The sequence below is a fragment of the Mytilus californianus genome, unplaced genomic scaffold (assembly GCF_021869535.1).
Source record: "Mytilus californianus isolate M0D057914Y unplaced genomic scaffold, xbMytCali1.0.p SCAF_13, whole genome shotgun sequence".
NCBI classification, from domain to species: domain Eukaryota; kingdom Metazoa; phylum Mollusca; class Bivalvia; order Mytilida; family Mytilidae; genus Mytilus; species Mytilus californianus.
This window is the reverse complement of record NW_026262615.1, coordinates 2932081-2952999: the sequence shown is the minus strand read 5'-3', so window position 1 is coordinate 2952999 and position 20919 is coordinate 2932081. Positions and strand designations below refer to the sequence as shown.

Genomic DNA, 20919 nt, shown 5'->3' with positions numbered 1-20919 from the left:
AAATTTGCCATTCTACATGAGAGTTAAATGAATATAAATACAAAAGTATCATAAGAACATAGGGTAACAATTGCCTGTAGCTGAAATGAACATGGCAGTTTTCGAAGATAATGTCATTGTCATTGTTACAATGATTTGAATGTAATTAAATCGTGATATTAGTCATGTCTAGTGTTAAGAGAACATCTTCTTTAATATACGTGTCTTTAATTCCATAGAAAGACGTATAAAAAGTATCTCACTAATGTACTGTGCTGTTGTTTTCCGACTAATCATAGCATCGGTAAAATACTTTGCCTTAATTTACATATTTTAAATTTAAATTTACAGGTGATTCAATGAACGATGGGGATAACAATCCAATGAATGGTATGATGTTTTCTACTCGTGACAAGGATAACGACTTAAAACCACTTCGGTCGTGTTCTGATTCCAAAAATAGTGGTTGGTGGCATGCGAAATGTACTAATGCCAACATCAACGGTGTGTTCAAAGACAACCTTAATTGGAAATCGTGGCGCAAAGACGGCGTAACAAAGACAAGAATGATGATTAAACCAAGAAATAAAAAAACATAAGAAAAAATGTATGATAGATGAAACCTTTATAATACAAACACTTTTTTGATTTTTTTTTTATATCAATGTATTAATCTTGACATCCGTAAAAAATGGTATACTAAATTCAGTTCAATTATCAAAAACCAAGGTTATCTTGGCTTCACATGCAGCGAAAACGATATGACCATAATAAATATTTTACAATGCAATGACACATTACTCAACGCTATAATGGGAATAATAACCACTTCAGATTCATATAAACATAAATATATCTAGAACAGTATTGATATTACGAGTTAAAGAAATGCGAACGCCTTGTTTCATGTCAGATACGATTGCTCTGCTATGTATTTTACACCTCCATACAATAATATCAACGATATTTTTCTTGCTTAATAAACTTGTCACATTCTCTTGCATGCTTTCTTGTCATCAATGATGAAGTGCAATTGGCTCCTTTGTTTATTGTGAACATAAACTGTGATACGTTATTTCGGTATGCGCTCGCTTACATTGACATCTTGGATTTCAATCAACATAAAATATATTTTTTAAAACATTATATGTGGGGTATGAGAGAACTAACTACCAACTTACGATTACCGATTACAGTAAAACAGAAGGTAATATTAATTAAAACTTATATTTCCACAGGATTGGCTCCAATCTATTCTTATTATTTGTTTTAACTGGCATGCCTTTTGAAATAATTATTCTGAAATCTTTTTTCCTTTTCAACTTCATACACCATGTACAACCAAAAACATTTAAAAAAAAGTCTAGATTTTGTTTTATCTTCGTTTTATGGCATATTTAAATCTTTGAATTTGAATTTTACCATTTTTGTTTTGTAAGCTGGTTGAAAAAAAAAATCTTTTTTCTGGATGTCAAAGGATGCCTTACTAAGTTTCGCCTATTCAACATCGATTATGTCAATTCTGCTTTATATAGTTTGTATGTTGTTTAAGATTTGTATTTGTCTATAAATTTATATGACTGTAATTTCCCCTTCCATACCCAAACCGAGTCAATTAAAAAAGTGACAAAAAAAAGATAGAAGATACCATGTTAGACCAGCGGTGAAATCATAAAAAAAAGTGATTTATTGCACCCATAGAACACATGGCTAAATCATATATCCTTGGAAAGAAAAAATCGTAAATTTTCAGATTAATGGTGCCATAATCCTCAGAAGTGGTCAATTTTGCATAAAGGTTAACAATTATATATTTCCAAATGTTGTATTCTTAACTGTAAATTTGGTGTTTATTTCAGAACTTGTAAACATATTGTTAAGTCGATATTTGATTCAGCATTTATGAAGCTTGTAGGAGATATCAAATTAGAAAAATAACGTTTTTATGCATTAAAATTGACGTTTTTATTAGTTAAGAATTTTGTTCAATTATGACTCAATGTTGTTTCCATACAAGGATAGCCTTGAACTTTGATTATACAAATTCATATAAAAATGTACTTTGTAATAGACTTGTCAGTATTTAAAACTTAAACGGGAAGTAAAGAAGGGGAAAACTTAATTTTATTGAATTTAGTCCCACTGACTTATTAGTCAGTATTTGACATTTTTATTTCAGACTAAATGTATCTATGACATTTCTGTTTTTACATAAACATGTGTTCGTATAAATGTTTTCAAAATATATATTAGTATCCTGTCAACGTTTCTTCGCGTTTTTTGACGTTTGTAATGTGCCGAGTACCATATCGTATAGTAGGAAAATAATGTTTGTGTGATAACTTACATAAATGTATTAACAACAGAAAAAACAATAAACAATAACTGAATGCAAAGTAAGTCTTTTAAATTCATTCGAATGTTTAAGATGAAAATAGCTCAAATAATTAATCAGCATCATCATCATCATCATCATCAACATCTGTCAAGTATGTATTGATATAATGACACAGGTGTTTTACATTGACAAAGTCAGTACAAGACAAATTATTTTCAAAACGCACAAATCTTATTGCACACTGATTAACCTTTGCACATGCACACCAAACCTTGAAGGAAGTCGGATGACATTTGACCTTCAAACAAGAACGGTTCAAGAGCAAAATTTCCTGCTTTCCAACTAAAATTGTAGAAGCGACCCAAGAACCGATTTTGCATCATGCGCATTCACCAGATTTTTCAATAGAGATCTCAACACGCGTAGTTAAAATGATGCTTCAAGGTAGAAATTGGGCTTAGTTAGAGCATTTACAGGTGGCAAATTTCACATATAGCCTGTGCAGATTTTTATGGCAACGTTAAGACTTTTTCTTGGCATCTTACCACATTGCTATCAACCTGACGTCAAATGAATCATTTATATATTATGGTGATATATAGAATAAGGCATTGCATTGACGGGGGATTACTCATTGAATTGATAGGGTGTTTCTTTCAATACCTTTAGTAAGGATTCCAACAGTATGTGCAGTCGGACGGAACGAACATAAAACTGAATTCATTGACTCTCACAACTTAGGAATGTAACGCCGACAATACGTAGGGCTAGACACTATTCCTGTGTGAAACTACAATGCAGATATACGAGTCATTAAGCGAAAGCTTTAGTGGCATCATCAATAGTAACAACAGTAACGGTACCAATTTTACTGCACCAGATGCGAATTTCGACAACAAAATTATTCAGTGATGATCGAGATCAAAATGTTGAAAATCCAAAACTTATTAAAAAAAAAATGAAGAGCTTATAAACCAATAAAAAAAAAAAAAATAGTATACCCAAAGACATGCAGGAATCAGAGCTTAGCATGAAGGAGATATTATCCTTAATTTAAAATGATTTCAAACCTTTTGAAACAAAAAAATTTAAAAACACATTATACGTTTTTTTCATTTCCAGTACCGAAGTACTGGCTACCGGGCTGTAGTAACAGTCCACTAGCAGAAGTATCGAGCAGTTGTAATATTAAAATAAGGGTACCTATTTTACTGGATCAGATGCGATATATATGGAACTGCTGAATACTATGTTAGATTTACCTTTGCTTTGTTGTAGTTGTATAATAATTGAATCGCTGTAATAATTCTACAACCTATATGGCGTTGTCAGTTTATTTTCGATTTATTAGTTTTTATGTCCTTCGGGTATCTTGAGCCTCTCTTTTATCAATATATAACAATCTTTTAAAAAGCTTGTTATTTTGAAACAGAGGAGAGAACATCATAAAGGAAAGCATCATGAATTTTAAACGGATGTGAATTCTCTTTTTGCCTTATCTATGTTTATAACGGATTTGAATAGGTTTGACTTCAGAAGTACAGGGCTAAAGTAGGTAAAAACAACTCATTGGAACATGTATACTAGTATCAGAAAAATACGGAACTCTTTGTAAATTCAAAATGGAGAAGTCTACATAAAATTTGACAAAAACGCCAGCAAAAAATCCGAGTAACGCTAAAAAGTCCTGTGAAGAAAGCACAAAAACAAATAAAAGGAAAATTGAGAATTAATCAAAAGTTCACAACTTCAGGACCTATTATCTATCGCTCGGGACCATCTTGTATTATTTGTGAAGTATACATCAAGCTGATACAATAAAGATATATAGTACCAAGAAAAATCACCGACCTTTAACGTTTTATACAGATCAGACAGGAATCCGACTAAAAAAACATTTAGGTCAATATATGGTCTTCAACAAGATAAACACTACACAAGTGTTAAAACAATATGTCATATTGTTAAACTTGTACAAAACGAGGCTTGATATCTTTTAAGGTTATAATCTCTTCTGTTATTTCATTGAAACATACACTCATTTCAACAAAAATTTAAAATAACTTATAGAAGATACCAGACTTTCAGTTTGTCTTTCTACAAATGACAGTGACGCCCGAATCAAAACAAGTTAAAAGGCCAAATACAGTTCGAAGAGGTGGAGCATTGAGAAAAAAAACATACCGAAAGGTTTTGCAAATACAGCTAATGTAGTATATTTCTGGTGTCGAAAATCCTAAGAATTTCGAACAATTCTAAGTTTTGTATACAGTTGATTTACTAATATTACCATATCAATGATAATTCGTGTCAACACAGAAATACTGACTACGTACAACGCAGTGTTCAATTCAGTTCGACAATACTAATTGCAATATTTTAACATTGTATAATCCTTTTTTTTATTTGAATGTCTGTTCTATAAGCGTAAGTCATAACTATGCCATGCATCACTGTTCCAATGTAAAATTAAATTTCCTTCTTAATTGAAGTTTTGATTGATCATACTAGTTAAAAGCTTAAAATATTGCACATCAAAAGTACTTATGAAATATTTACCGTGTTTACTGAATTGTTACGTAATAAGTGTTATTGTGCCGATTTAAAGATAACCAGATATTTTGATTGTCAATAAAGCCAATTTAGAAATCATTAATATTTTAGTATACATTACACATGTTACACAGATGTCAATTCACTGCAGATAATGTTCCAGGGATTAGTACAAGTGTACTGGTACACTAATTATAGCATGCCTTTTACGACTTTATTCAAAACGATCCATAACGAGTCCCGAATTATTAGTAGCGGCTTCATACGCTTTCTAACAAATGAAATGTTTTGTTGGAGTCAAACAACATAATACCTTCATACAAGATATAGTACATAATGTTGACAATGAATTAGAATCTCGTTACGTTGTAACATGTCATATCAGTTCGAGTGTGTATAATCCAGGGTGTTTGCACAACAGATTATCTGCAGATGAAGGCAACTAGTAGTCGTCAATGAGTAAATACCGTATATTAATCAATAAAATGTCCCGACATGTCAAATATAGAATAATTCAAATGAAAAAACTCTTTGGCCTATAGTCTGGCTCAAGGGGTCCTGTCCGCCTAAAAAACAATACAACTTTTTTATTGCTATCATTTAACGTATTTGACCAAGAAATTACATTTGATAACTGTCCATCCATTCATTTTAACCTTATTCATTTACTAATTGCTCCATTGATCATCATGTACCGCCCATTTTCCGATCCTTACGGAGGTTTAACATTGTCATGTCGGCCATTTTCCGTCTCCTGTTAACAACAGGGAGTCGTAGTTGTTTTTTTTTTCACGTGCACAGTTTCTGCTTTTTCCGTGTCATTCCGTCAACCAATCAGATATCCGTTGCCTTCCAAGTACTTCGCGCGGTTTCTGTAGCAGACACGCCTATCACAATATCGGAACAGAAGACATGTTCACAAAACGAGCATTTGGAAGAATTATTGTGATATAGTGTATTCTCTCTGGTCAATTATAAGCATATCAGTTATTCTTAACTGATGTTTGCAAATATAATTTATAATGAGAACATAGTGTTCTATATCCATATTTCATGGAACCACGTGCTCTGTCCATGAAAAAAATCTTGACCACGAGTCTAAGTCTGCACGAATATTATTTTTAGTATAAAAATTTAATTATACACAAAATATTGTATCCGAAGAATCAACATTGTCCTTGCGAGTTAGGTATCGATCTGCTTTTGTTTTGCTAATATTATTTGCGGAAAAAGTAGAAGGGGGAGAGGCAAACAAGAGCTTCACACGAGGTTCTTTCGTTACAGAAAACCATCAACGTACTGAAGTATACATCAAGCTGATAAAATAAAGATATATAGTACCAATAAAAATCACCGACCTTTAACGTTTTATACAGATCAGACAGGAATCCGACTACAAAAAATATTTACATCAATATATTGTCTTTAACGACATAAACACCATACAAGTGTTAAAACAATATGTCATATTGTTAAATTTGTACAAAACGAGATTTGATATCTTTTAACGTTATAATCTCTTCTGTTATTCCATTGAAACATACACTCATTCCAAGTACAAAATTTAAAAAAACTTATAGAAGATACCAGACTTATAGTTCGTCTTTCTACAAAAGACAGTGACGCCCGAATCAAAAAAAAGTTAAAAGGCCGAATACAGTTCGAAGAGATGGGGCATTGAGAACAAAACATACCGAAAGGTTTTTGCAAATACAGCTAATATAGTCTTTTTCTGGTGTCGAAAATCCTAAGTATTTCGAACAATTCTAAGTTTTGTAAAGAGTTGATTTACTAGTATTACCGTTTCAATGATATATCGTGTCAACACGAAAATGCTGACTTCTTACAACGCAGTGTTCAATTCAGTTTGACAATACTAATTGCAATATTTTGACATTGTATAATTTTTTTTCTATTTGAATGTCTGTTTCATAAGTGAAAGTTATAACTATGCCATGCATCACTGTTCCAATATAAAATTAGATTTCTTTCTGAATTGAGGTTTTGATGAATCAGTCAATAGGTACATACAATGATGAATACTAGTAAATAGGTACATATAGTGCAAATCAAAAGTTCCTTTAAAATATTTACCGTGTTTACTGAATTGATACGTAATAAGTGTCGATTTAAATATAACCAGAAATTTGGTTGTCTTTAAAACCAATCTAGAAACCATTAATATTTTACCATACGTTACAAGCATGTCAATGTTGACAATGAATTAGAATTTCGTTACGTTGTAACATGTCATATCAGTTCGAGTGTATATAATCCAGGGTGTACTCTGTAGATGTAGGCAACTAGTAGTCGTCAATGAGCAAAAATGAACACGTATATTAATCTATAAACTGTCCCGACATGTGAAATATAGAATAATTTAAATGAAAAAAACTCTGTGGCCCAATTGATGTACCAAGCAATAACCACAAAACACATATGATAAACAACGACCAATAACAACCACCGAATAACAGGTTCCTGACCTAGGATAGCATAGCATGTGGCGGGTTTTCAACATGTTTACGAGCGATCATCCTTCCCTGTAAATGGAAAGTGATTTAACAACACAACATAAACACAAATGGTAAAATTAGTTAAAAAAATGACTCATTAGATCGATATAAAGGACAAAGTGAATATATCTACAAAGTTCCAATCTAGGAGTACTCTCTATAAAAATGTCATAAACATTAGTTTCTTTCTTTTTCAACGATGAAGATTAGAAATATTTCTAACAAGTTATTTTAGTGCGTACGCAATTACTATTGATTTAATGGATAACAGTCCAAATACAGCAAAGAAATCGACTAAGAGCAAGTAAAAAGTATCATATAAAAAATAACGAACTGCAAGGAAAATTCAAAACAGAAAGTGGCAAAATCGATGGCTTAAACAAAATAAACGAATGGAAAACAACTGCCATATTCCCGACTTGGTACTGGCATTTCCTCATGTAGAAAAAAAGGTGGATTAAACCTTATTTTATAGCTAAACCTCTCACTTAAATGAAAATAACACTGATTCAAGTTTATGCGTCCTGAACAACTTTCTGAATTTACTTTCCTCTGTACACTAAAACACGCTTTTGAGTCTGAGGCGATTTTCCCTATCAATCTTCATCAGAAACACTCAAAGCCAAGGGTATATAAGTAACGAAATAGTTGAAGTGCTATGTGTTTAAAAGGCACCTAAATATAATAGCCAAATTGATCTAAGGTTAATTCATTTGAGGGCGTTGAAACCTTAGTTTCTTGATAGTTTAAGGAATGTTTTGTCATAAATCCTGTCAGTACCGAAGCACTGACTAGCTACGTAGCTGATGATACCCTCGGGAAGTCATAGTCAAGCAGCTGTTGTATTTAACCAGTGTTTTGCAAAATGCAAAAAAAAAGGAACAACGACTGAAATCATCACTACAAAATTTGATAGAGATTAGGAAAATCTGGCTGTTGTATTCAACCAGTGTTTTGCAAAATGCAAAAATAAGGAACAACGACTGAAATCATCACTACCAAATTTGACAAGGATCCTTCTTCTTGATTTTCGTAGATTTATGATACCAAATTGCGTATTTACGGTATACGCAAAAGGTGTCTACATTTAATAAAAGTTTTTCGTTGGTAACCGTATATTATTCAATTTCATAGGACTGCGAAATAAAATAGTTTAAGTATTCTCTTAAGGCATTAATGAGCTGTCATGCGTTTGTTTTATGAAATGAAATGAGAGTTTAAAGCTCAACCAATTGAAATCATACGACTTTCTAATATGAAGTTTCAAGCTCCACTGAAAATTAATAAATTTCCAAAATATTTATTGTGATGTTATTGAAATTTCAATTTCGATTAGTTTCTTCTTTCTTTTATCAACGTATAAACTATATAAAATTAAAATAACTTATTCATGACAGGTATCAAAAGACCAATCTATCATACAATGAATCGATCACTTTGTTACATCGTCATAGAGTCACCACATTTCTTTGGTTAAAAGTGCTTGTGCAAAGGCGCTTTAACGTCAAACTAAAAAAACACATTCTCAAATGGTATCGGACTATCAATGAATACTATGTTTTATATAAGGACAGCAGTTGTGTTTGCACTTTTTGCACAATATGTTGAAAGTTTTGATATTAAAACACAGAAGTTCAACACCAACACGAACAGAAGAATAGTTCAAAATGGAGCACAAGTTCATACAGGGAAAGCCAAATCCCGAATCCAGTGTGCCATAATGTGCACAAGTGATAGTACTTGCTGCTCGAGTACCTATGACCAAATCTTAGAACACTGTTCATTATTTTTGGCTTGCTGTCCTACAAAGGAACCCTCTACAGGATCATATACAAGTATAAAGACTCCTAATTTAGGTAGGATTGTTACACAGTAATTGTAATCTATTATTATAAGACTATTTTAATATATTTGTTCTATTTTTATACTTTCGCACATAAAGAGATTATATAGTGATGCAAATGTCCGACCGTTCGTCTCTTCGTTAGTCAAAAGTGTGATGTCAAGATGAGAATAAAATCACCATAGATACCAGGATAATAATTAGATTTTGAGGTAAACCAGGGACAAACCTTTTTTTTTAATCTTAAAATCTCATATACCAAAATATCAAGTCAAGTAATATATTGAATGAGTTAAAAGGAAGAACGACAAAAATCGCCACAACATAAGTTCGACCGTCAACCTTACAAATTGGTTGACGATACGATGTGTCAGTGTCTTAACACACTAGCGACATTTTTTTGCGGTCTTTAGATTCTATTATAGTCGTCTGATCTGTACATTTAACGATTATGACATTTTGACTGAGTGTGAATTTGCATGCATTGGCGATGACACTTATCCTGTCACACATCCAGTCTCCTTCTTTGGGAGTTCTAATTGTTCTTTATCAATTTACAGGTTTTTAACACCGGTTTTCTACTGTCGCATTAATTTAGTTGTATCTATTTTGTCCCACACTTAGTGTTAATTGACAATTTTCTGTCATATATGTCAATTAGGACAGGTTGATGATATCACAAATTACATTTATGTTATATAGTGCACAAGGTATAATAATGTAGATAAACAATTAAATAAATGTTATCTTATAAATATATAATATTTGTTTAATTTTTGGGTCATCCTCTAAAAATAAAAGTATGCATTCCTTTTCGTGGTTTTTTTTTTTTATTTTATTTTGTCCTTTGTTATGTGATTTTTAAAACGCATCTGATGATCATACTGAATTCAGTGTGGGCTAATTCTGTTGTTTTACTTAAATGATAATCGTCTAAAAGTAAAAGTCTTTGTTTTTGTGGGTACAATGTAAGTGTGTTTACGTGTTTGATTTATACCTGTTATTTTATTGTTCATATCCAAGTTCGAATGATTCAATACTATGTATTAGGGTCATGATAGGAAGGTTTTCATTTTTGTAGTCTTAGGCCTTTTTTCTCAATCTATTATTTTTAATTTAGCACACACTTATTCTATAGACCCCATTTATACTATCATGTGTATAATTTACCAGTTGTCTCATAACCTTGATCAATGGTCAAATTTGTTTATATCCATCACTAAATAAAACTGCTCTCTGACTTGAATATAATACAACCATATTAGTAAAATTCAAACACAAAGCTATCATTATTTCTTTTAAACCCTATAGCCAGATTGAATCGGGACTTATATATTTTATATTTACAAATTTTAGTTACTTAATATAAGTGACAGTTTATAAAACAAAATGTAAAATAACAAAAATACAGAACTCCGAGAGAAATTCAAAACGGAAAACGGAGTGTGGGACAAAATAGATACAACTAAATTAATGCGACAGTAGAAAACCGGTGTTAAAAACCTGTAAATTGATAAAGAACAATTAGAACTCCCAAAGAAGGAGACTGGATGTGTGACAGGATAAGTGTCATCGCCAATGCATGCAAATTCACACTCAGTCAAAATGTCATAATCGTTAAATGTACAGATCAGACGACTATAATAGAATCTAAAGACCGCAAAAAAATGTCGCTAGTGTGTTAAGACACTGACACATCGTATCGTCAACCAATTTGTAAGGTTTAAAATGGCAAAACCAAAATCTAAAACACATCTTACGAATTGAAAACAACTGTCATATTCATGATTGGTACAGGTCAGCTTGATATTTTATTATTTTCCTCGATACTGACACCGATGAACGACTAGAATATGACAAATGTAAGGATTTCAATTTTCCAATTGTCAATTTCCAGATTATCAGCATTAACATAGCATATTCTAACATCAACAAGAATTTTTATATCTCAGTTAATACGTTGCACTCGTGTGTTTGTTCATTCCAAACGGACTTCCTGAGCAGGTTGTGCTCTTTACATAAAACTTCTCCGACATGTTATAAGGAGAAACGCATGATTGTGACGCTACAATGGTTTGATGTCAAGATAATGAATATGTTGACCGATACGATAGGTCTATGTCTCAAACCACTAGCAACATGTGTTTGCAGTTTTAGAACATATATACCAGAATAGTTTTTAATTTACATTTTTAGAGGATTCCTATAGAGAATGGTGTATTTTTAGCATGTGAATTATGAGATTTAAACATCTGTAAACTACTGATGCCTTAATTTATGAAAATAAAATACAAACATAATATTGTTGGGTTCTTTGTAATATATAACGTTTTGCTAATTTTTTGACATGGAATAATATAAGACTATTTTAATTTTTTGTTTGTATTTTGATATCCCATCTGATTTGGGATATTGTTTATTCATCTATGGTTACTCAATTTAGTTTAACCTCCATTTTAAAATAATTAATTTAATATGATCCTTTTTCCTTGTAGTTGCTTACAAACTCTACAAACATGTACAAAATTCAAATATATTGGTGACATTTTGTGCACTTTATCTAATATTGTGAAATTTAATTGATGTACCAAGTATACGGCACAAAATGCAGTTTTTGACATAACATGTCTTCACTTATGCTCAAAATCAAGATATTAGGACAATAAGACACATGTTACGTTGAAGAGTTCATATACCCCCAAAAAAGACCAAACGTAAACAAAATCGTTCTATTAAGACGAAATTGATGTTAACAACTTCATTAAATGTTGTCTACATTATGAGCACTAATACGTATAAATTTGATGTGTATTATCATATTAATTTGTTTACAACTATTGCATCATAATACTACAAGTATATAGTAATTTCCTTTTCACCAGCTAAGGTCTTTTCTCCTACACCAACCGACTGCAGCGAATTTCCTCTTGGAACATGTACTGGGGTACATACTATCCAGCCAGAAAACTGTCCAACCATAACTGTGTTTTGTGACATGGACACTGATGGTGGAGGGTGGACGGTAAGTTAAATTTTTCTGTCAATAAAAAAAGAAATATTAAAAATAAAGGCACCAGTAGTATACCGCTGTTCAGTAGTCATAAATCGATTTAACTGAAACAAATTCGGGTCACAAACTAAAACCGAGGGAAACACATCAACTATAAGAGAAAAACAACGGAACAACATAAATACTGAACTGCTACAATAACAAACTCCAACATACATAGAACCGCACTATTTGATCACAACTGCCATATTCCTGACTTGGTACAGGAGATTTTAAGAAAAAAAGGTGCGTTGAACCAGGTTGTATGGCTAGCCAAACCTCCCGTTTATATGGCAATAAAACTGTATTCATTTTTTTCATTGAAGCGTAGTTATAGAAAAAAAATGCACTTACTCTATATCTAATAATAAGACATTGTTTATTCAATTAATTTCATTTTTTTAGAAAATGTCATTCTTAAAGATATCGTTAAAAAAGGTGTATCAAAAATATTAACTTAAGTGTTTTAACAGTACGTACGATCACTTAGAGTGTATGACAAACTGAAAACTTGCAACTTGTCACCAATGGTAGCTAGAGTATATCTATCTCGTCACGATACTTTAAAGGTAGTTTTAAACAAACTTAGAATATTGAAGACGTGAAAATTTGCTTATTATTGAAGGTCATATGGTGACCTAAAATGACTTAAAACCACTCAATTTTGACTGTGTTGGATAATGGTTGCATTGAAATCATACCACATCTCCTTATTTTATACTTTTTCAAACATTTTTACTTTTTTATTTTTTTATTTTATATGTATCTATATGTTTGCCGTGCATTCGATAACCCTTTCATAAGTTTGTAACCTGTGAACTTAAAGGATGATAACACAGAGACCTGAATACTAGCGTCATTTGAGGCTTTTTGTCTTGAATTTATGAACAAATGCTTAAAAAAACATTAACAAACGCGTAGAGATTTGCCATTAACTTTAAAACTTAGTTAGTTGCCATCTGATTAAAATAAAGATTTGCTGGCCCTCATTCAGTTTCAACCAACTAGCATATTTCTGATCTCCTTTTTGTTCTGATAATATTACGTTAACAGAGAAAAGTCTGCCTCTAAATTTTATTAATTTAAACATGAAATGTGAATAATAACCTAAAAACCCGGGGATTCCGAAAAGGTCTTAGAAAAAGTAATCACATCGGAGAAGTGCCAGTCCTCAAATCAAAGGATGGAGATAAGTTCTGTATTGTATATGTCTTGGTTTCAACAATTACGTTGTACCACAGTTATAACTTTGCAATCGAGTAACATGCAATGCATGTATACACGACCATTCCTAACATCTATGCATCTAACGTCAATGCATCTTGTCTAACTGTATCTGGATTTGCTGCGATGCCAATTTCAAAGTGTTTCTATCCCCAGGTATTGATTGCTTTATACGTATGTGGCGAAATTTGTTTCGTCTTTACGGTTTTTAATGATCTTCAACCTCGTATTTGATTTTGGAATTCCAACTTTTGTATATGAGCGCCACTGATGAGTCTCATGTAAAGGAAACGCTCGTCTGGTGTTCTAAATTAGAAGCCGGTATATTTTATGAGTCTTTACAATCCTACCGTTGTTTTTTTTATGTTTCTCTTCTGGTTGTGTTGCAGATGTTGCAACTAAACTTTGTGTCCTTTATGCATAGAAATTCGGGAATAAAAAACACGAAAAAGCTGCATTCATCAATGACCGTCTAGAAACAAATTGTCCTACACGTTGTCTTTATTTGAAGACCAATACCGAGAGAAGGTTTTTTTAGTTCTGCCTTCTTTTGTTTTCTTCAGAATATGACTGTACAAAGTCAGAGTATGTATGACATTTGTTTTTCCAGGTGTCCGTTGTTTAATATAGTTGAGCGATTGATTTTATCAAGTTTTATGGTCTTTCCCTTTTTTTTAAATTTTGGATTTATTTTTTTTTTTTGGGGAGTTGATAATTTTCTTTCGAACATATGATGTGAAAATTAGAAATTGAAAATTGAATTTTGTCATAATAATAGCACAAACTCTACAAAAAAATTGACAAAAAAGATTGTTTGCAAATATAATAATTATTTATTTAAACTTTTTTCATAAGTATACTATTAATTTTATGACGTTGGGTCTTAAAATCTTCGTTTATATTCAAAATACTTTGTATCTATAGACAATTCAAAGACGATTTGATGGAAGTATTGATTTCTATAGAGATTGGGAGGATTACAAACTTGGATTTGGGGATATAGCGGGAGAACATTGGCTAGGTAAGATATTTCAATTAGCATTTAGTTTTTATTACCGGGTTTGTACTAACATGAGCAACACGACGGGTGCCACATGTGAAGTAGGATCTGTTTATCCTTCCGGAGCACCTGAGATCACATCCAGTTTTTTATTGGGTTCGTTTTGCTCAGTCTTCGGTTTTCTATAAACACAGAGAACGGTGTTGCCGTCAACAATCACGGTATTAATAGTTAAGGTGTTGGTTAGTGGTTCTCCTCATTATAATCGTTGGTTTTATCCTTTTTGTATTGATTGCAGGTGCTTGATACCTTATTAAGTATTGTTTTAGTACTGAATCTTGGTAAATCTCGGTAGAAAAAAAAGCTTCACACATTACATTGTGTTTTATACATTGTTGGAGACATTTCTTTAAGTTTTAATGTCTTTTTTGTTTCAGAGGGAACGAAAGGTTCCTCGCCGATTTCTTTTTATTAAAACAATCTATTTCATTGAAAACAAATATCTATAAATTTTCAAGGTTTAAAGCAGTATATCGACAGAATATGTACCGCTAATTATCTATAAATTATTATCTATTTCAAAAGGAAATGACAATCTCCATTGTATTCTTCGACAACAAAAAAATTACCAAGTCCGATTTGAGCTTGAAGATGTCAATAAAACTACAGCGTATGCTGTGTACGATACCATATTTGTGGGGAGTGCGGTAACTGACTACCAACTCACAATTACAGGTTACAGTGGAACAGCAGGTAATCATTATGCTGTTCTTTCCATTAGCAATCGAAACATTTCTGGATTCCATTAATATGTCCCCCAGAACTAGAAATTAAAGAAACAACAGTCTCAACGTCCTCCGCCTAATTTTTAGACTTGAACATCGAGTTTGACATAAGCGGTCATCTCAGTACCAGAATCTTCGACAAACGAGACGATTTTGGTTATAAATTATCAATTTCCCACACCTTAGTAGCAATATACTAACTTCACCTGTATATGTGATATATATGTCCCAACTTATTCGGTATTCAAGAAATTGCATCTGCTACTCAGACTTTGTAAAACGTCACAAGTGTTCGAGTTGAAAGTTGATGAACCAGGGGTATGTCAAAGAATGTCTCGTCCTTTTTCTAAAAACCGTTCATCAGAAGGTACCAAGACCTGTTGATAAATATTCCGTATCAACTTCACAAATAATACACGATGGTCTTAAAGTATAGATTTTGGGTAATGACGTTGGTTATCATCTTAATAACTTGTTATAGTGCTCTTTTTTTTTTTTGCTTAATGAATATTATTTTTGCTGTTTGGTCTGTTTTTGGTGATTTCCATTTGACGTGGCTCTGTTCTTGTGCATCCCGTCATTGTGTTGTTGTGTTATGGTAAATTTTTGTATTCTTGTCATTCATTTTTGCTAATGTACTTTATTGCATATGACGTGGCTCTGTACTTATACATCCCGTCATTGATTAGGGACTTTCCTTTTTGAATTTTCCTCGGAGTTCAGTATTTTTGTTATTTTACTTTTTTCTGTACTTATACATCCCGTCATTGTGTTATTGTGCTATGGTAAATTTTTGTATTCCTGTCTTTCATTTTTGCTAATGTGCTTTGTCTCTATGCCTTTTTGTGTTTCTTTGTTACATATTTGCTTGTTTTTAAAGTGATTTAGATTATAACACAATGTTGACTGTTGTACCCCTATTTTTGACATTTTACATGATTATGACTGTTTGTTTTGTTTACACATCGTTGTCAATATAATGGAATTGTATGCGACTGTTGCTATAAAACCAGGTTTAGTCCACCATTTTCTACATAAGAAAATGCCTGTACCAAGTCAGGAATATGACAGTTGTTATCCATTCGTTTGATGTGTTTGATCTTTTGATTTTTCCATTTGATTACGGACTTTTCGTTTAAAATTTTCACCGTTGTTCTGTATTTTTGTTATTTTACTTTTTAAACTTATAATTGCACAGGATTAAGTCCCATTGTAAAGTTGTTATTTAAACGTAGCCTAAAAATTGATATTGAAAACTGTTATGGTAAACCTAGGACGTTAAAGAAATGGAATGTGTATTATTTGTAAGTTTACCTTTTATTGCCTGTAAAATTAATCACATACATTTAATAAAAGGGGTTAATGATTTTTTATGCGGAAATGTACAGGCAATGCGTGCAAACGTAATGTACCGATCGTTGATAATTAATTAGGGACCTATTATGTGGAGGTGTGAAAATAAAGGGTTAATTCTCAATAGTATGCTGAATTTTCCCGAAAATTATAACGTATTGCTACCCTGTTGCCAAATTCCAAATGATTTGTCATCCATTTGATTATTATTAACATATTAAAACCTATAGCCACCTTATGTAAATTCAAATTATACCTTCGTACATGTTTTACTCCCTTCTCTGCATGAAAAACCACTTAAAAGGATCAACATGAAGAACCAACTACTGTGATTGTACTTATAAAAAAGAAGATGTGGTATGATTGCCAATTATCAAACGACATACAATTTAACAGTTATAGGTCACCGTACGGCCTTCAACAATGAGCAAAGCCCATACAGCATAGTCAGCTATAAACGGCCCCGAAATGACAAATGTAAAGCAATTCAAACGAGAAAACTAACAGCCTAGTTAATATACAAAACAACGAACGAAAAACAAATATGTAACACAGCAACAAACGACAACCATTGAATTACAGGCTCCTGACTTGGGACAGACACATACATACAGAATGTGGCGGGGTTAAACATGTTAGCGCGATCCCAACCCTCCTCATAACCTGGGACAGTGGTGTGACAGTACAACATAAGAACGAACTATAAAAATCAGTTGAAAAAGGATTAACTCATCAGATGGATACAAATTGAAATACATAACACAGAGTGGACGAGACTGGGTACTTGTACATCCCAACAACAAACAGACAGTAAGTACAGATCTGAGAGTACTCGCAGTTACTGACAGCTAGTTAAAAGCCAATAACAACTAATAAAAGAAATAATGCATCTAAGACTATACAGCATTGATATGGTCCTTGTTTTCTTGATTGAATATCACGAATATCACGAACCTAAATGCATGCGTTATAATCAAAAATCTCAACTGTTTCTTGTTTTTTATTAGTCGGTTCTTTTTAAGACTGAGTAAACAATCAATTGAAGTAAAACTATATTTGTATGTCTGGGCAAATATTAAATTAGCACTACCAATTCAGCAATTGTTATTTTGGAAAACGAAATTTAGCCCTTTCAAAATTGATCTCTCAAAGAATTCTGTTTCTTAACGTGTTGTGGGTGTGGCAGTATCTACACGAGACATTGGATTTCACGTCATAATTTTGACCGCACGTGGCTGGAATTTATATCCCACATAGCCAAACGGACGACTCTCGATGATAAGCGTTTTACTGCTGTTCGGACAAGACCAAGGAATGACCATTTTTCTATAACCTAGTCAACCGTTTGGATTTGCAAGTGCAATATATGTACACTAAGAATTTCATGAGCTCGTTTGAATTTTTGCCTTCAGACTTCAAAGACAAAATGAAATTCAAAAATTTGTTAGCCATATGTCATCCTTTGCTCTGTTCATACCTGTTGACCGTGTAATTATTTATAAAAGATGAAATATTTTGAAATTAAATGTTGAGGACACTCCCCTGTAAATGAATGGGTCCGGCCTTGTCAATGATACCTGTACGTAATGCGACGGGAATACACTTGCTTGCAAGTCAATCATATACCTCCAATTTTCTATTAAAAAAAATACTGTCAGATGTGCTTTGGATAAAACATTTTAATTATGGTTGTGGATGACTGATAATTTCGTGGTTTACCTTTCGTTAAAGTTTACATATAAAGAGTTAAAATATTACATTTGTGACGTCAACAAACTATACAGCGATTATTTGTCGGAAAGCAACGAATTTGATATATATTTTGTGAAACAAACGATAAAGTAAAAATGAAATAATTCAGCATGAACGTGTGATCCACAGATACATATGTGTGTAAATTTTTAGGATATTCACGAAAACTCCACAAAAGAATGACAACCGGAAAGAAGTTTTCCGCAATGTTTTGAAGATTAGCTGAACGAAAGTAGTATTGATTCAAATCGACTCTTCAATCATTATGATATAAACAATTTAAAATGCACTGAACATTATCTTCAAGCTTCTCCGATAAAACTCATTTCAGATCATGACATAATATTGTAGAATTGACAGCAGCATGACTATAAATAGCTCTTGCGTAATCAGGCAAAAATTAAGTAATTTAGCAGGCTTTTTAATACAAGTAATATACGAATATTATTCCATATTGATAGAACTTTAGTAGGTTTTTTATATGAATTGGATTTTGAATAAATACGCATATTCACCGCGGAAAACATTGCGTGCGTTTACGTGTATTATTATGTTAAAATCGTTTAACGTACTATTGGGTTTGGTAAATAATTCTCATTACATACATTTATTTGGTAACCTCTCGGAATATTGAATAAAACAATTACTGTTTTGTATTTCGGTAAGTACGTGGTTTAATTGACTTTTGAAAACTAACATTACTTTGGCCGCTGGCCTCAGTGAATATCAGTTTTTTTACAAGTCACCAAAAGACAGTAATTGTATAACATATAACAACACTATCCTTTCCCAGATTTGTACACTCGGATTGGAAGAAGAGAGAAATTGCCTGTTACCATATACTTTTGCACTACTTTGTCAATTGTTTTAGTCAAATGATACGTGTTGTGCTTTGGCAGAAAAAGGACTTTATCTTTTAACAATGTCAATCATAAAATCGTCATTGGACTGTATATTATTGTTTTGTCTTTACTGTCGCTATGCTGACCTATGATTGTATTATATTATCATATAAAACTATTCGTGTATTTACCTGTCCTTTATGTACGATTCGAACATTATCATTGTTCTGGTATATTGATCATCCATTATTTTTATATTTTGACCAGAATCTACTCAAACTACCTTGTCGTTAGAATCTCAGTAAAATTTGCTATTTTACATGACATTAAAAAACGATTTGTCCTAAAAACAGATGGTAATAATTACCTGTAGCTAAATTGAACATGGCCGTTTGCAAAGATACTGTTATAATTGTTATTGGTATAATGATTTGAATGTAATGTTATCGTGATATCAGTCATGTCTGGTGTTAAGAGAACATCTTCTTTACGATACGTGTCTTTGATTACGTAGGAAGATGTTCAAAAAGTATCCAACCAATGTAATGCTGTTGTTTCCTGATTAATTGTAACATCGGTAACTTACTGTTGCCCTATTTTACATATATTACAATACATTTTACAGGTGATTCAATGAATGATGGGAATAACAATTCAATGAATGGTATGATGTTTTCTACTCGTGACAAGGACAACGACTTAAAACCAACTCGGTCGTGTTCTGATTCCAAAAAGAGTGGTTGGTGGCATGCAAAATGTACTAATGCCAACATCAACGGTGAGTTAAAACCAGAATCTGATTTCAGTTCCAACATTCATTGGAAATCGTGGCGCAAAGACGGCATAACCAAGACAAGAATGATGATTAAACAAAGAAATTAAAAACAATATGAAAAATTGTATGATAGATGAAACCTTTATATTACAAACACTTATGTTGGTTTGTTTTCTTTTTTCATCAATGTATAAATCTTGACAACCTGCAGGTAAATGGTATACCACATTCAGTTATTTTATCAAAAACCAAGATAGAAACATTACATTGAAAGTGACAATAGTTATCTTGACTTTACATAGTCCATTCGGCAATTTAGCGAGAACAATTTGACCATCACAAATACTTTATACATTACCTGATGCAACAACCACTTCGGATGTTTAGAGATATAAACTATTGTATAATTTATTATAAATTCATGTATATGTCTAGACTAGCATTTATATTACGAGTTGCAGAAATATGTCAGCCTTGTTTCTCGTCATTGATTTCTACGTTGACAGATAAGATTGCTCTGTTTTGTATTTTACACTTCCATACAATAATATCAAAGATACTTTTTCTTACTTCAATAAAATTGTCACATTCCATTGCATGTTTTCTTTTAATCGATGATATAGTGCAATTGGTTCCTTCGTGTAGTGTGAACATTAACTGTGATACGTTATTTCGGTATGGATTTCCTTACATTGACATCTTGGATTTCAATCAACATAATATATATTTTTTAAAGTCTATATGTTGGGGGATGAGAGCACTAAATACCAACTAACGGTTACCGATTACAGTAAAATAGAAGGTTATCTTAATCAAAACTGATATTTACACAGAATTGGGTCCAATTTATTCTTAATATTCGTTTTAACTGGCAATCATTTTTTTTCTTTTCACCTTCATATAACCCCCA

At 32.1% G+C, this 20919-nt stretch overlaps 1 protein-coding gene across 1 annotated transcript in view; it reads left to right on the top strand.

The window, feature by feature from the left end:
* Nucleotides 1-20382, top strand: part of LOC127723840 (ficolin-2-like) — a 174928-nt gene extending 154546 nt beyond the window's left edge. Inside the window, exons 2-5 of the mRNA XM_052230562.1 lie at nucleotides 12112-12251; nucleotides 14427-14523; nucleotides 15088-15255; nucleotides 19860-20382. Of these exons, the coding sequence (XP_052086522.1) occupies nucleotides 12112-12251; nucleotides 14427-14523; nucleotides 15088-15255; nucleotides 19860-20116 (662 nt within the window). The 3' untranslated portion in view covers nucleotides 20117-20382. The remainder of the gene's footprint in view (nucleotides 1-12111; nucleotides 12252-14426; nucleotides 14524-15087; nucleotides 15256-19859) is intronic.
* Nucleotides 20383-20919: the final 537 nt, after the last annotated feature.